General features: G+C 34.5%; 5 protein-coding genes across 5 annotated transcripts; all 5 read right to left on the bottom strand.

Annotated features, from left to right (window-relative positions):
• Positions 1-31: 31 nt before the first annotated feature.
• Positions 32-1,052, bottom strand: LOC105674791 (uncharacterized). The gene is given in 3 exon segments (XM_012371352.2): positions 32-194; positions 367-631; positions 753-1,052. Coding segments are annotated over 3 exon segments (438 nt in total). The 5' UTR covers positions 825-1,052; the 3' UTR covers positions 32-93.
• A 111-nt stretch (positions 1,053-1,163) lies between these two features.
• Positions 1,164-3,910, bottom strand: LOC105674812 (uncharacterized). The gene is made up of 2 exons (XM_012371377.2): positions 3,419-3,910; positions 1,164-2,724 (listed from the first exon to the last, which is right to left on the bottom strand). Exons 1-2 carry the CDS (start codon positions 3,431-3,433, stop codon positions 1,972-1,974), a joined length of 768 nt encoding a protein of 255 aa, XP_012226800.1. The 5' UTR covers positions 3,434-3,910; the 3' UTR covers positions 1,164-1,971.
• A 183-nt stretch (positions 3,911-4,093) lies between these two features.
• Positions 4,094-5,524, bottom strand: LOC105674813 (mantle protein). Its single transcript, XM_012371379.2, has 3 exons — positions 5,400-5,524; positions 4,595-4,876; positions 4,094-4,388 (listed from the first exon to the last, which is right to left on the bottom strand). Exons 1-3 carry the CDS (start codon positions 5,409-5,411, stop codon positions 4,251-4,253), a joined length of 432 nt encoding a protein of 143 aa, XP_012226802.1. The 5' UTR covers positions 5,412-5,524; the 3' UTR covers positions 4,094-4,250.
• A 2,285-nt stretch (positions 5,525-7,809) lies between these two features.
• Positions 7,810-12,643, bottom strand: LOC105674790 (MAGE-like protein 2). The gene is made up of 3 exons (XM_067349024.1): positions 9,320-12,643; positions 8,959-9,128; positions 7,810-8,799 (listed from the first exon to the last, which is right to left on the bottom strand). The coding sequence occupies exons 1-3, from the start codon at positions 9,444-9,446 to the stop codon at positions 8,659-8,661; spliced, it is 438 nt and encodes a 145-aa protein (XP_067205125.1). The 5' UTR covers positions 9,447-12,643; the 3' UTR covers positions 7,810-8,658.
• Positions 12,644-12,716: 73 nt separating this feature from the next.
• On the bottom strand, positions 12,717-17,369 carry LOC105674803 (uncharacterized). The gene is made up of 5 exons (XM_067349023.1): positions 16,377-17,369; positions 16,031-16,154; positions 15,704-15,823; positions 15,300-15,415; positions 12,717-15,032 (listed from the first exon to the last, which is right to left on the bottom strand). Exons 1-5 carry the CDS (start codon positions 16,386-16,388, stop codon positions 14,844-14,846), a joined length of 561 nt encoding a protein of 186 aa, XP_067205124.1. The 5' UTR covers positions 16,389-17,369; the 3' UTR covers positions 12,717-14,843.
• Positions 17,370-17,547: the final 178 nt, after the last annotated feature.

Consider the following 17,547-nt stretch of genomic DNA (forward strand, 5'->3'; position numbering starts at 1 on the left):
TATTAAGTATCGCGATGGGTCTGTTAAATACCTGAGATTTTAATTTCAATCAATCTTGTAAAAATACTTTTAATTTTTTTAAATGTATATTTTTTATAGATAAAAATCATAATTGTAATTCTCATCATTGTGATCAAAATAATGCTCGAAAACGTCAGATTTGACATCGGCAACGGTAAACTCTTCGTATGGAACTGAAACAAATGTATCAATTTATCTAGATTTGTTGTGATAAAATGCAATTGTCTTAGAAATAATATTAGTTAAAAATTAATAAAGTTTATATTACAATAGTAGTTAAATTTAGATGCGTTAAATTAATTTTACGTGCAAAGTTGATTTTTATATGTACATTTTTCGGTTTACCTGAGTCAGATGTATCGTAATGTTCTATATCATTGTGAGATTCCACGATTGGAACAATTGGTTGATGATACACGTGATGCTCCAAACCTTTAATTTCCTCAGGATCCCCGTAGTTCGTAGGCACTATTATACTATTGTGATTATCAATTTGCACATTCTGATAACTGGTAGCGCCGTGGCCGTGATAAACAGCCTGAAGATTCGTGTGATCAATACCTCTCCTTATCCTGCCCGCCTCGCAAAAGGCGACCACTAATAGGAACAGCTGGAACATAAATTTAAATCCTTCTACAATTGAATTGTGAATGAAATTCCGTAGGATTAAATTTTATCTTATTATTAAAATTGCACTTTTTTTTTTTTAATTTTCCAACATATTCACTCACGTAGTATCTCATAATGAATACACTTCGGTTAATCTAGACGAACGCTCGATTCTACTGAAGGCATCTTCTCATGGGCTCTTATTTTATACAACAGTGGCCAGGCGACGTTGCGCAAGTTCATGTGAATATTATGCATTACGGACGGATGTTTACAATTCGTGTTTCATGGTGCAGATTCGCGTGGACGCGTTGCGGCTCATACGTGGGTATGGGAAAATCGGCCGGTTACGCCCGCAAGCGTGCACGTGTGTGTTGTTTCAAAACTGCGAGATAGTTCGCCGTTTCATTGCCGAGTTATGCAATTCGTGAGTAGGGTAGCGTTGCGTGGTGTACGTGATGAAACTGCGATTCTTCGAAATCCGCGGGAGTAAATGAAAAGCTCGCCAGTGATTGTCGCTCTAGCTCCAAAAGATAGCGCGCGATCAATTTGTTTCTCGTGTGAGAAAAAAAGAAGAGACGCAAATTCTCTCTGCTATAGAAATATAGCGCGATATAACTATCTTATTTTTATGCTCCAGAAAAGTTTCGTAGTAAGGAAATTTCGCGATCCAAAGAATTGAGATCTCGTGAGATGCAATCTAGATAAGCGTGGAAGATGTCCGTAACTTCGTAACATAATTATATGCAGTACGCTTATGAAATTCATACACATAACTGCTTCTCTAGATGAAAGTTTGAAAAAGTGGAGAAAATTTATGGTTGGTAAGTTTCGAAATGCAGTAATTTTTAAAATCTTTTCGTATTTCTAATACGATTATATGACTTCATCTCAATATTTCGCACATTCTAGATATAGTAAACATAAGTAATGATAATCATTGGGGAAATAATGATTCAAGAACTAATAATCGGGATTTGTAATAAAGTTAATAATAATTTAATAAAAAATTAAGAATTGATTGAAAAAGGAAATCAATTTTATTATTTTATTACACTTTATCAATTTTAATTTATAGATTAAATTTGCGTCAATTTAGATAATCCATATTTCTCTCTATTTTTTATTACTACTAGCATCTATAAATACACATTCTGCCATATAAATACATAATTCCGTTACGATTTTATATGCAATTATCAGGTATTTTACAAATTTTTATTATAATTCTTCTGCTTTATTTTCCATTTACAAGATGCAGATCGATAAAAGCCTTGTGTAATGTCGCCCGCCGATTGTTCATCTTTGAGGACTTAGACTCGATCTTCCAGGTCGATCGATCTACACACAATCTACGGGCTTAACTATAACGGAATTATGAACCGGTTGCGGGCCATATATGGATGGTTGAGCGTGGACCACCGGCTTCACGTAGGACACCTGCGGTGCTTGCACCTGGAGCACCTTCGGCGCGGCGTACTGAAGGGGTGCGTGAAGCAACGGCTTCTGGTAAACGATCGGGGAAACCGGCGCTTCGTATTTCTTGAAGAAGACTTTCGGCATCACGTCGTGATAGACAGGCTTCTCATACATGGGCGCGTAATACAACGGCTTCTGGTAGATCGGCGAGTACGACAGCATGGGCTTCTGGTAAATCGGCATTACAGGTTTGATGTATTGCAGCGACTGATGCAGCGATTGGTAGTTCAACGCGGGGACTGCCGGTTTCACGTACGTGACTGCCGGCTTCGGCACCACACCGGCATAGGCGGGTGCCTGGTGAACGTATTGCAGGTGACTTAACGGTTGAGCTATGCCCAGCTCCTTCTTCAGGTACGCTTGCTGGACGAAGGGCTTAACGTAAACGGGCGGCGGCGCATAGGCGGGAACGTGCGGCGGCGTGTAAGCGGGAACGTGCGACTGCGTGTAAGCGGGAACGTGCGGGTAGATTGTCTCGCATGGCTGATGGATGGATTCCCTCTTTGCCTTCAGCATCGAGATATCTGACATTTTCTCCATCAGCGGTTCGCCCGGCATGCCCATCTGCGTCCCGGTCTCCGAGCGCACTGTTGACAGCCATATCAGGCATGGTATCTAGAAATTAAACGTGTGTCGGTTATCGAACGTTGAATTGTTACGAATAATGTGAGACCTTACTAAAAAAAATCAAGTAGAAAATTTTATACGAAATTTATCGTTATTTGTAAGGAATGGCAAGTCATTTTTGTAAAATGTAACGAGCACTTAAAAATATTGTCATGCATATTAGTTTTATTTTACTTGGCAATAAATGCTATAATAAAATGTTGAACTGTGGAGCTTGCAATATGTTTCTTTATAATTTACTAAACATTAAGAAATAAAGTATAAAATTTTTGTAAATAGTACGCAACATAATAAAAAAATTACTGTATAAATTAATATTTCTGATTACTAACTTCTAGGATCTATTTATTAGATTAATAATGATGCTTGTTACAATTTTTGCTCATTGAAATAAACGTATTAATACGAATCTGTCTTTTACAGATTCGTGCTTGGCGCTATTAAAAAAATATATAAAAAATAATAATATTAATAGTAGAAAATTTAATTATTCTAAACCATCACCGATGATTATTTCTACAAATGGAAAAAATTACGGTTTGTCAATAAATTTGATTTCAATGATTTAAGGGTAGAACATTAAAATATCTTGTATCTTGTGTTCAACAGAACATTCTAAAATAGGAGATTTATTAATTATCCAAATATACTATAGAGTAACACAATGTCAGTGTGTGCTTACCAACAGTCTGAACATGATTTTCTTCTTATTTCTATGAAATTACAGGACGACCAATGGATCAAGAGTTCTGGATCAAACTAGAGGCGCGTCGCACGCAATCCGCGGTTTTATAAACTTTTGCTCCACTTAGAGAGGGCAAGTTTCTTGCCGGGCCGAATGTGATTCCCTTAAGCGGCGTAAAAAGCGGTCGCCAGCGTCTATGATGTAAGCGTACGCCCCGGTATTTCCTGAATAAATTCTGCGACAGTGTAAGAGACGGTGCACCTCGGGCATGATAGCGCATTGCGTCGTTGACATTATTCGTTGTCGTTTACCACGTCGTGGACACGTCGGCCTGCGGCGCAGTCTGGACATTATAACGCGGCGTATCGCCCGAGGTGTCGCCCGTGGGAACACATGTAATTTACGATAATTACGGATGCACTCATGTTTTGACGAAAAAACCGAGTAAACGTCTGAAGAATTTATTGCGTGCTTATCGCAAAAGCCTACGGCTGATCTTTGAAAGCGTTAAGATCGCGGCGATTGTAAATAATAAAATTAGCGTACGAAGGAAAATTTCGCAATTGTTGAGAATCATTTCATCATTACAATACTTTTGAAGGAATATTCTTCAACATTTAATTTTATTATTTGCCTCAAGGAATTTATTTAAGAAATAATAACTATCTATAATTGTGTATATAAGACAAAACAGTTTATTGAAACAAACATCACATTAAATATAGAATAACAAACTATGTACAAACGCTTATCGGCTATTGTTGCACGCATGTAACTTGTTGCTATTTTTGGCATAAAAATATTGAAGAAAATTGTTTGATCTTATGAATTAATGTTTCCAGCCGTGGCTCTTATGGTGGAAAACGTGCTTGTACACCGGCACGTGTACTGGGTATGGTTTAGGTATTGGCACTGGAAAGTGCTTTTCTATCGTCACTGGGTATGGTTTCTCAACGACGTACGGTACCTGCAACATAATAAATTTGTTAATATCTATTACATATTATTTATTGTATTTATATTTATTATTTTAAGAACTTTATAATATTACATGAAGTAAAAATTACGTTGAATTGATTCACAAATTCTATGTCTATATTTCGCTCTGCACAAAATTATATATCATCGTTGCTTATTATAATTTTTTAATAATTATGTGTGTCGATAAAAAACCTTTTTCTCCACAACGTAAGGCTCTGGCTTCTCTATAGGTATCTCAACATGTTTGACGACCTCCACGGGCACTGGATGTGGAACTGCGACCTGAACCTGATAAGGCTGCGGTATTGGAACCTTAATTTGTTGAGGCACCGGGACCGCGACCGGATGTGGAATTGGTATCGCATATTTCTTGTAGATCGGTATCTCCACCGGTTTGGACGTCTCGTGATAAGTAGTGCTACCATGCTCCTCTTCGTACGAGGCCCACACAGCGGCCACCATTGTGGCAAACACCTATAAATAAAAATAAATCATTAAAATCACTGCGCCGAACAAGAATGTTGTCAATCCTGATCGCTTTCTAATCGCGATGCTAAACTCTTCTTCTGGCAGTTTCACGAGATAGCTGTCCAGTCGAATGCACAGTTCACGTTGCTCTTTTAATCGCCTTAGCAAGCCTTATTCGGAATGGTGTCACGCAGAGCACAGCAATTTCGTAATAAACAATTAATTGTAGCCTTGTTTCGTTTACACCGATATAATTATAACATTGGTCTTTTACGAGAAAAATGAGATATGTATATATTTACAAAGAAAAATTAATAAACTATTAAAAAAATAATTATATACTAGTTAAAAATGTTAATACTTATTATTATCACGTCAAATATAAATCATTTAATTTTATGTGTATTATATATATATATATATGTGTGTGTGTGTGTGTACAAAAATCTATATAGTTCATGCAATAAAAAGTTAAAAAAATTATTAAATTCGAAATTCAATGTTGAGTTTTTCTAAAAAAAGTACTCACAAACAGTTTCATGATTTGCGCGACGAAGACACTTGGCTGATCGGTTTTACGGTATCTATCTGTCGTACGCGCAACTGACTCTATGATGCTTTCAAAGTCACGGCCAACTCTTTATATACCGACTTTCTCCCTTCTCCTCATTACATGAACTCTAGCAGCGTTCAGATGTACATGCGAGTGTCGACGAGATAGAGATACAACGACATAGTTGAGAGTGGTTCGGCCCCTTTCAGATCCTACTGACTTTGCAATGCGTAAAGTAAATTAAAATGGAGATGAATTATGGTATCCAGGACCTCTGTGTGGATAACAAGCTGTCTGTCCGCGTACTAATTATCCTCATCCCGCTCACAACTATCACACGATACAGACAAACATGTTGTAAGTATAGTACGCAGAACGTAAAGGTAAGACGAAGTAATCGTTTCTAATTAGCACCGCCGTCTCTCTAATTCTGAATATCATAACAAAATTATACGTGATGAACAGATCCTTTTCAGAAGATGGCTGCATGCGTTAATTAATGTCTGAATATAATTACCTATATTAATATATATGCAAATAAAATTATGTAATAATAAAATATTAAAACAAAGAAAATATTTGCGTTTACGTTCGCAAACTTCTTAATAAGATTGAAATTTATTTTTGTTGGTGAAATTAAATTTAACAATGTTTTATTTCTAGTTGGATATATTACTTTAATTTATTTAATTATACATAATAAAAGATTTATTTTTTCGCATCTTGTGATGTAAGATTCAAATTGTGTGAGGCGCTTGTTAGAGTATAGAGAAATCGTTTGCAAGTTAGATAATATATGTTAGGAGAGTTTGTTGCGTGCATCATTTATGCAGAAAGCAATTTATGACATAATTTAAGTCTGTTTTTTGATGCAAAGAAATTATAAAACTAATTTTGTCAGTCTAATCTTATACAAATTTAAAAAATTTTAATTTTGTCAAAAATATTAAAAAATTTAAATTAAAAATAGTAGTATTTACTAATAGCGCACTACAATAATAATTATTAAGATTAATAAAAAATTATATATTTGTTGCACACATAAATCCTTTATTACGCTCAAGCTATTATAAACCGGAAATCATCATCATAAACTTAATAGAGTCAGGGTTAACGACTCCGGTAGTTAAAATGTGGCAGGAATCATTATTGTATACGTGCTTTATTAGTTTCTGCTGAGAACCAAGTATAAATGCGATTATGATGACAGTAATGATAGTATTTGCACGGTTTATCAATTTTTTGCCATTTATACAGCTCTCAGCGCTTTATTCTTCCTGCAATGGATCAGGTCATAAAGTGATTCTTAGACTTGAGTAGAGAGAGTTTTAGGCATTAGTGCACGCAATTCTTCAGATGCTGTTCTCTTACCAAGTTGCGTGTATCACCGAAACACAAAGATACGCGATCAACATAAATGTGCTAATGCCATGGTCTAGTTTACTTGTTCAACAATCTGTAAAAAAATGCTGCATGATCGCAATTTACCAAAATATAAATATTTATGTGCAACCAATAATATATTTTACGAATTGATGTTTTATTTCAAGAGATAATTGTTTTCTGATGCAAACTTAGTTTAGCAATATTTTATAAAAGATTAATTATGCAGCATAACACACCAAGTTATGTAAATAATAGTTTGAGAAATATTTTTTAAAGATTATTATTGTATGAGATATGCAAGCACATATAATAATTTGTTGTAGTAATTAAAATAAGCAAAAAAGCTGTAATTATACTTTTATTATTTTTGTGTAAAATCTAATTTTGCAAAAATAAAAAATTTAAAGCTGTGAATTTCACAAAATCATCTGAAATGTAACAGGTTATTTGAAGGCTGTAAAAGAAATTAATAATATAAATCACCAACAAGTGCGCGTAAATCTTTTTAAAGATTTAATTTCGCTCCGCTACAAGCGACGTCCAAAAGTTATTCCGCGGACAAGAAATAAACGGGCGTTTAGTATTTGTGGTAACAATAAACTATTGCCGCAAACCGCGTGCAAAAAGGGTGCCGTAAGCGCGCCGCAACTCGCGAACGATCGACGACGAGTTGCGAACGCGTAGATCGGAGGATGTGCACACAGTGATATCGATTTATGAAAGGCACGACACCGCGTGAGGGTGTGGTCGCGCAGCCAGCGAGAGGGAGTGAGATCGCAATCTGAAGATCACGAATCGTGCGCGATGTTATCCGTATCGTCGAGCGGAACAGTGAAAGTGCATCTCAAGTAAAAGTGGTTTCGCACGTCGATGTAAGAACACGCGCGCGCGCGCGCGCCGCGCTCATTACGACGAATCGAGATCGCGTGCAATCTTCCCCTACGGCTGCAGTCAGTTTCTATCTGGCCGATCGTAATCAAGACGTCGACGAGGAAACGAAACAGTAGGTTACACACGTCCTTTTCATACAATCTCTCCTTGTTACACAGGAAGGATTTATTCTAAATCTAAGGACGAGAAAACGGAGTTTCTCGTTCCTCAATATATATTCATGACGTTTTACTGAACGATCGCTATATCGGATTTTTAAGTTGTTTAACTACTTTTACATAGATGATTGGATGTCGGAATTATAAGGAGTGAAGCATTTCACTTGGCAATTTAATTAATAATATAATTATATTTACTGTTTTAATTTATTTTCAGCAGTGAGCATTAATTCTTATTTTATTATAATTATTTCTTTTGGAAAAAAATAACTGTTAATCTTTTCTATCTAAATAAAGATTAAAGAGTGTTTCACTCTATTATACTTATTTGTATATTCACTTAATAAGTAATTATTATTATTATAAGTTATTATTTATTATATTAAATTAATTAGATTAGCAAGTGATAGAAAAACATTTATAATATACATCATTTATTAACAAATTAAACATATATATTTTCATTTCATTTTTTTTTTTTTTTTTTTTTTATATATTTTCACATCAATAAAAACTCAACAAAAAAATAAAAAAACATATAACAAAACTATCTACACTTGGCAACATGCAAGATTTAATCCTAAAATGGATAAAATCGCTAACACATGCATTACTATTTCATTCCCAGTCAGCAACGAATCTTAAGAAAAGATCTATAATTAAATAATCTTGCGAAAAGAATCCTCGTAAAGTCCATAAAAAATTCACATTGATAATATCGAAAGGAATTGTTCTCCACAGTCGATTTCTTGTAGCGTAGGAACGCGCGATTTAAAGACAATGCCTAATATTTATAAAGTCTAATGCCACCCTTTGCCTTTGGATGTATAATGGATTACATGTTTGTAGATCGGAACATGAACGGGATATGGTTTCGCTATCGGTACGGGGAATTTCTTTTCCACGTAAACGGGATATGGCTTCTCTACGACGTAAGGAACCTGCAAAATATAATTACGTAGAAAATACATGCTTGACACGTATGATTTTTATGTGCGTAAAAATAAAATTCACACGCAAGTACTAATTACAAATTATATAGCGCAAATGTAAAACAGTGTGAAGACACAATTAGAAACTCATGTTATTATTGTACTCACTTGTTTTTCGACGACAACAGGTTCAAGCTTTTCGATGGGTATTTCGACGTGTTTAACGACCTCGACCGGATATGGATGAGGGATTTCAAACGGTACTTTATAGGGTTGGGGTATTGGTATTTTTATTTCCTGAGGCACTTCGACAGGCACAGGATGTGGAATATGTATAGCTAAAACAAAGCGTATAGTTACATATATTTTTATAGATAAATTTTTTAATTAATAAATAAAGAATATTGTATATTCTTTTTATCTTTGAAAATTTTTACTCAAAAACGTACAATATCAAATATAGTAAAAAAAAAAAAGAAACTACAAATTCAATACATTTTAATTAATATTTTGCAAAAAATTAGCTTACCATATTTTTTAATAATTGGTATTTCCACATGTTTAGTTTTCTCTTCATATGTTGAACCACCATGATCCGTGTCAAGATGGCTAGCCAGCACCTTGTTGCCAAACAAGGCGAGACTTAGCAAAAACATCTGAAATTTTCAATTACTTATTACATTCCAATATGTTAATATTTTTAATTTCTTGACATAAACAATAATACTACAACTCAAAAATATTTGAAAATGATTATTATTGAAGAAATTATATTAAAAGTGAAAATAATTAAATATATCTTGCGACATGCATCTAATTTTTCTATAATAAATTTATCTTCAATATTAAGTATATTATTATTTTTGTAATTCAACTCTTTTTATTCAAGTTCCGACTTTTTTATTTATCTTAATTGACACTACTTAACACAATAAACACACATTTATCGCATGACATAAAAGCAAATGCCTGTTCAAACCTTACAATTTGATTCATGTTGATTAATGTACAGCTAATGATAGTATAAGCGCGAGGAATCGAGCGTTGAGTGACCGAGCACGTTAAAGATCGACCTTTATATACTGACTTCGATCCTAACCACCTTTCACTAAAATTCTGCGGTGGAGTTTCGATCTTTTCCAGGATGTATTACAGTGCAGTGCAACTATATTCATCAGAAAGAACTCTACCGGTATAACAAATACGAAAGGATTAGCATTCCCACATGTGACTACCTCTTTCTTCGACATTGGGTCCATTGCACCGTGTAGTTTTTACACGGAAGTCACAGCGATTATGTGTATTATAAAACGTTAAGAATAGAGAAAGCGTCAATGGTAGCAATCCATATCATTTAGTTGCATCTTAAAAAAAGCTACTACTTTTCATGAAATTAAGAAAATAAGCACAATGCGGACTTGTGCAATTACTTTCATCTACAAATTTTTTATGATACCAATATTTTATTACAAAAAATTGCACAAAAAATTTGTTTCTTAAAATCGAGCAATTTTAATTTTTTAAAAACCTTATCATATTTTAGTCATTTTCTTCCGTTTTTTTATATATAAAAATTTAGTATTTGTAAAAAAATAATTTTAATATTATATTAGCATAAAATGTTAAAGAATTTGAAGGTTCAAGAAAGCATTTCTCGGTTAATTTCGAAAGGACATTAATAAAATTGCGCGTGATTTACGAAAGTTGTAAAATTTGCAATCACATCGCCGCCACTTTGTCAAATTACCTTATATAATTCGCAGTTATAATGCAAATATCTTACAAAGAGTATCCGCGCGATTCCAATTTGCACCGTGTAATAATACCATTATTACTTCGGATGCGAACGTCGATACAGTTAAGTAAGCATTTCCTCGCTGGTTTATTTCAAAGCGGACATATATGGTAAACAACTATGGCAAACAGTAAGATATCCTCTGTCGGATAAATGCAAATTACAAAATTACCTCCGGGCAAACACGCGCAATTGTAGTATTCAATTTAATGGAAGTAAAGGCCGTGCATACACACGTTTCAAATAGTTCTCCATACACAATTCCTGAGGGTGGTCGTATAAATTAAATAGTTATGTGGACGAGATAAATGGACACATTTGCAAACAAATAGCAACATAATCGGGCAGAAATAATGATTAATCTTTTTGAAACAAATTCTACGACGTGTTAAAGATTACCGTGACTTGTCGATTTTTTTGGCGAGTTGATCCGGTTCGGTAAACATAGGAAAGGAACACGGTAGAGATGAATTTGATTTCCGCTCACTTACATGAAAGCAAATCGTATAGCAGTCATGCAACAATGTGTGCGCGACTTTTAGACTCAGGAAGTGAACGCGAAACACATTTCTGCTTGGAGAAAGACGTCAAGAGACGTTATATTTTTCGATAAGTTAGAATGAAAGTACGAAACACAACGCCCCGTGAAAGGGTTCCGGTTGGAACGCTCATAGAAAGACATTCGACTGTGAAAGGCAGTGTAACACAACCTTAAAAATGCATTAATAACATACCTAATGACAATCCATTAATAAATAAAATAATATGATAAGCGAGGCTTGTTACACCTGTTAAGTCAATGGCAAGAATGAAATTCTTCATTCAAGTTCAACTTGATTAAATTTACAAATTTGGTTATGTAATAAATATGTAACACATGCAATTTTGTAAAATTATTTAAAGATGTCGCATTATAGATAAAGAGTATTTAAACATTATTTCAGTGAAGAAGAAAGATAGCACTGATTAACAGACAACAATATGTCGTTCAATTTTATTTATACTTGATAATAAAAATTTTATATATATATATTGTTTTATATTTTAATAATTAAATTGCTGTGCATTTACCGCATCGATGCACAGACCGAATATTTATTTCCACGCATCGATTAACATCATGAAGCTCATAAATTCTCAACAACATTCCAGAAACATTTTACGAACATTAAAGCGGTTACATTATGATGTTCTCGTTTTCATGCAATGTCATTCACCAAACTTTGCTCGCCAACTAATTATTCGCGTAGCGGGTTTGTCGCTCGCGGAAGAAGACATATACGACGTTTCTAATGTAGAGAAACTCCGAAGCGACTCCGAAACGGAGACCGGTCGCAATTAATGTCGATGGTAGAGCGATACCGCTAATTTACTGTCGTGGAAAATTGGACGAACCTACGGTCGCCGCCGTTGCGGAAACTCACGATCCGTCACTCACAGGAGTTTAGGTCTGTGTTCCAAAGCGATCTCGATTGTTCTCGGTGTACACTAATGGTGTAATGGCCATGAATGAGTCTGACCTACAACCTTGATAGTAAATTTATACAAAAAGTATAAGTTTAATTGCTTTTTAAAAGTGACAGAGATTTTGCCAATCGATTTACATCGTCGTGTACTTTACACCGTTATTTTTAAATAACAATAATCAAAACTGAATTTTATTGTGCTGTTAAATAAAAAAATTGCAAAAAATATAATAATGGCACTCAAATATAATCATATTATTATTTATAAAATTGCTGTTCATATAGCGTTGCTTTTTGCATGTTATAAAATAATTATTTACGAGAAAAAAGAACTCACTTTCTATAAGCAGTTTTGATAAAAAGAAATTGAAATGTGATGAGTTCAGGGATATGAAACTTTTTAGTTGAATAGAATGGGGAGACGACGCGCAGAAAATTTCTCATAATTATCGTTTCCAATGACAGGACACTGCTGCGAACTCATAATTCTTCTCCGACACGGACGCGTCGGAATAATGAGTGTAGGTCAATGAATCCGCCGGTAATGTGGAAAAAGGAAGCTAGTGAAAGAAATCTATGACGAGAGGGAAAAAAAAGCCCACGGCGAAAGTAAAGTTCAAAGTCGATTTGCCCGACAATCACCGCGCCGCCGCGAAAAGAGAAGCCGCCCGGCGTGTGTGATGATCGTGTATTAAGTATTAAAGCGCGCTTTCCTTGAGATTCGCGCGCCGCCCGAGGTTACTTACTCATATCGCGTATCGACAAATTTGCTCGATCGATCAGCTTTCCCACGATTAAAGGGAATTTCCATTTTCCTCGTATTTACCGGCGCGAGCGTGCAATTATAATATTATAGGTTGCTCACGGCCGCGCGTTAAAGCGATGCGTGTTCTCCAAGCGGTGTATTTACCGAATGATTATGGCAATCCGAACGAAACGAAATGAGTTGAATCGTTGTTGTCTACGCAGTCAGTGCGACTCGCTTATTACGTTTTGCATGTCATTAAACCATGAAGATTAAGATGGCTTAATGGGCAGCATTACGGATTCAAAGATGTGATAGGCTTGCCCGTAAAGACGCGAATACTCGGAAATGAAAGAGTGAGACATGCGACCGCAGTCATCTCGAGTGGCTTCCTGAACATCGAGACGCTCTGGCGTTTTTTTTTACGTGAAATCATTACGTAGCGGAAGATCAGTCCTTCCTCCTTTTACAGCGGCCGGGACTCTACAACGATTGGAGAAAGAAACTATAGTCTGTAGACTTCCCTTTCGCTGCTACTTTTTACCGTGCATTCATGCTCTCCATTGTTTATTTGCATCTTATTAAGCATACGGGAAGATATTATTGTTATGCAACTTTTTTCAAATTGAAAGCATTTGCCATCGCTTGTTCTGACTTTACGCTTGCCCATTATCTCTGCTTCGTCGAGGTGTCGTAATTAAAATTGCATTCTCCACGAGTCTTTTCACTTGCAGCAATGTCAAGGGAAAAGAGAATAGAATTTGCACGTCACTTTTGCATGTTGATTTTTCTCATGCAGATATTCTCTATTATTTCTGACAAATTGTTAAATAATATTGTTTATTGCATAAATACGGATGTAAAATTGCCGAGAAAATACGGGACGATATAAAGTGAAGTACGAAGTAATATACAGTTTCGTATTTTAACAAATATACAAGAAAATATTATTATGCAATTTTTTTAAATCTGAAAACTTTTACTTTTATTTGTTTCGACTTTATGCTCGTCGGTTATTTATGTTTTATCAAAGTGTCAAATAATAATACTAAAATTCAAGTATATTATAATTCTTAACTTATTTTTATATAAATATTTGGTCGTATTGCAAATTATTTTAGAATTCTTTGAACGGAACAGCAAATCATTGGTCCAGCAAGATGTATCACTCATTGTGCAAAAAGCTGAGTTCCGCGATTGTCTCGCATTATTTCATTTCCGACATTTCTGTATTAGATGGAACAAATCGAGCGACGTGCGCGATTATAAAAAATCTAATGCCTATCCTGCGAACTATTTGAACGGTGAAACTTTGTGTGTTGTTTATTAAACTATAACTACACTAATTGCGACGGTGTTCGTTAGTACGCGAACCATTTAGGAAATTGGTGTTTTTATAACATACAGCGTGCCTGAAAGATTCATTGTGGCCGTAAAAATAACGAGCATGATATTCGGACCGTTGTTAACAATCTTGCAACTCAACTTACTATGAGATAGCGGGATCTCCAATTACTAAAACGGTATCATTTAAATTGTAATACCGCAGTTTCTTGCGCGTCAGTTTCCCTCTTCATAAAACAATTAATATACTGACTAGAAATTTATTAAAGTGTGGTTTATAATCAGTTATCTATCGATTTAATATTAGGCAATCTATAATAAAAACTGCTGAAAATATTAAATTAAATGAGTAATTTAAACACGCACTATTACAAAAATGTTTCTATATTAAATACAATTATCCAGCTTGAGTCTAAAAATAAAAAATTTAATTGTAGAATTTGACATTTTTTATGTGCAAATTGATTATATGAAATTCTTTTGCAAGATTGAAATAATGTAATAATTATTTTTTTTGGTGAAAAGATAAAAACCTTGTAATTTTTGTTACTGCAACATTTAATAAATTACGTGTTATAGTACAAAATTTCTTTTATTCTCACACTGCGTATGCATCTCTAACTAAATATATCAAGTGTGGAAAAAATAAACAACTAACAATACAAAACATATCGGTAATCGTACTTCTATAGCACAGCAAATCTCAATGGCCTTTGACTTTATGTATGATGGTCTTGTAGATCGGAATCTTGATGGGGATCGGTTTTTCGAACGGCACAGGGACGTGTTTCACCACGCGGAAGGGCACCAGCTTTTCGATTTTAACCGGAACTATTTTCTCGACGGGTGTTAATACTTTTTTCTCAACTGTTTTGACCACCTGCTTCTCCACCTAAAAAAAAAAAAAAACAGAACTGGTCATAGGGCCACTTTTTCCAACGTCGGTTAACTTTAACCGACTGGTAACTTTTCAGAATAGCCAACTAAAAACTCGAAATTTGTATATGTATATGTATATACAAGTTTCGAGTTTTTAGTTGGCTATTCTGAAAAGTTACCAGTCGGTTAAAGTTAACCGACGTTGGAAAAAGTGGCCCTTAGTGAGGCGAAATAACGAGCGATTTTATTGTCAAAATGATACTAGTTATCGCACGGTCACCTCATATGGTACAGGTTTCGGAATCACCACGGTAACAGGATAAGGCTGTGGAACCGCTTCCACCAACGGATGCGGAACGCCGATCGGAACTTTCGTGATCGTCGGTATTCCTATCGCTGCATATAACAAAACAACATCAGATATTTGAAAAAAGGTGTAATAATCAGTGAGTTTTAAAATAGCGATAAAATAATGCAGATATTAATTCAAAGCTAATTAATTACTGCCCTCATTATTTAAATTTTTTATAACTTAGAAAATTCAACGTCTTAATATTATATAAATCGCTTAAATTATTTTTCAATTAATAAATTTTTAACAATTTTCTTAAAACACAGTTTTTATATTAGCGTGCATTAATAATATGTAACTGTAATAGCATTTATTAATGTAATTTGTATTACCAATGTGCTTAACAACAGGAATTACATGGGCTCCGTGAAAATTGTTGATATCCGAAGGCCAATTGCTTACTTCGTTTAAAATCGGTGAGTGACCTCCCAAGAAATCTAACGAATGACTCTCTAAAATTCAAAATCGTGTTGTCAGCATTGATTTATCAAGTCTGTCTAACGAGACGTCTACGTAGCTAATAAATTACAGTCATGTGTAATTGGCGTAACAAATTGGCATTTGACTACACTGTTATTATTTACACAATTTACGTGTAGAAAATGCCTTTCAATGATAAATTGCGTGACTAATGAGCAAGGAAACATGAATACTCAAACCTCCCAGGTTAAAAGTTCCCGAGCTGTGCTGGTCTATAGCAATCTCTCCCAGTGTAAGCTCGCCATAATTTCCATAGTTCCAATGGGAACCATAGGAGCAGGCGACAATTCCGAACAGCACAATCTTAAACATGAAACAGTAAACATCACCGAAATTGCAAAAGGTGAGATGAATCTCAATTATCGCCGTGGCATCTAAATTAAGGAAAACTTATTCGCTGCACAAATTGCACAGAATCGCGATTCACTTAAGTCCGAATGGTCGAAGATAATATTATGAGAATTATTATTAAACACGAGCTTGTTTGCATCTTATTACGTAACCGAGGCGGGCCTTGTTACGTACAATTTTTTTCATCGCTTAGCTAAGATATCTCTATCGTCCATGAATAAGTAGTGTACTCGGGACAGATTCTTTTCGTCCTCACTTTATATACTGCTTGCACAGAGAAGCAAGCAACCCCACTATTCTTCAAAATAATATCACCTTCACTGTACAAGATACCATGGATGGCTCGATTGTGGAACTAATGGTTTGCGGTCAACTTCAAATGTTGCGTAACATCTAATATCCGACTGTTAATAATTATTTGCTCTCTGTTATGTTATTTTCTCACCGACGCGTTAGGCCACTCCTGCGCTAATAGCCTAATCTGCAAATTTGAAAGTACGTACTTTCAAAATCCAGCATCAGTGAAAACGTTATCTCAATTCTACATTTTTCGAAAATTTATTAGAACTTTCAAGCAGCTGTCAAGTGTGTTAAACAATTAAACAATTAACGGAAAATAGGTATTTAATTAACAAGTTTGTTAATATTATTTATTTGTTATATACATTTGTTCTCGGTATAATATCTTTAAGCTCGGCAAATTAATTAATAGAAACCAAGATTATTTCATAAAGTTACATCAGACGACTGTGCGATGAAACGTTTTTGGAACATTATTAAACTATTAATAATAAAATGTTCAAAATAAAACGTTATAATCTTTTAATATTGTTTTTATATTTTTGAAGTAAACTTTCTCTTACTTTTATATGATATTGCGGGATTATAAATGTAGATATTTATTTGTGCATTGCATAAAGTATTTATTTCTTGTCATTAAGTTACTTCTCGTTATAAAATACACAAATCATTTATTCCACTAAATGTAGTGATGTTATTGATGTCACGGATGATTTGTTGCATGCGATCTCGGTGATCTTGATCATCGCAATCGAATCAATCCAACGTTCACTTTCCATGGAATTCTCGGTGCTTTTATCAAAAATCACAGTGAAAGCTGCTGTTACGAGCTCTTCTCGCTTTATGACCTGCGGCAAAACGCATACGGAATCAATACTTGTTATCACCAATGCAAATCTGCCATTAAAACAAAAACAAAAATAACTTTTATAGTGTACAGTTACCTTATATTAAACAATTTGTTTGATATTTTGTTTGCAAAAGACTTTAAAATATATGGTAACATTTAAGTACATTGGAAAAGAATAAACAAGCATAATTTTTT

Source organism: Linepithema humile, chromosome 2, assembly GCF_040581485.1.
Source record: "Linepithema humile isolate Giens D197 chromosome 2, Lhum_UNIL_v1.0, whole genome shotgun sequence".
Lineage (NCBI taxonomy): Eukaryota > Metazoa > Arthropoda > Insecta > Hymenoptera > Formicidae > Linepithema > Linepithema humile.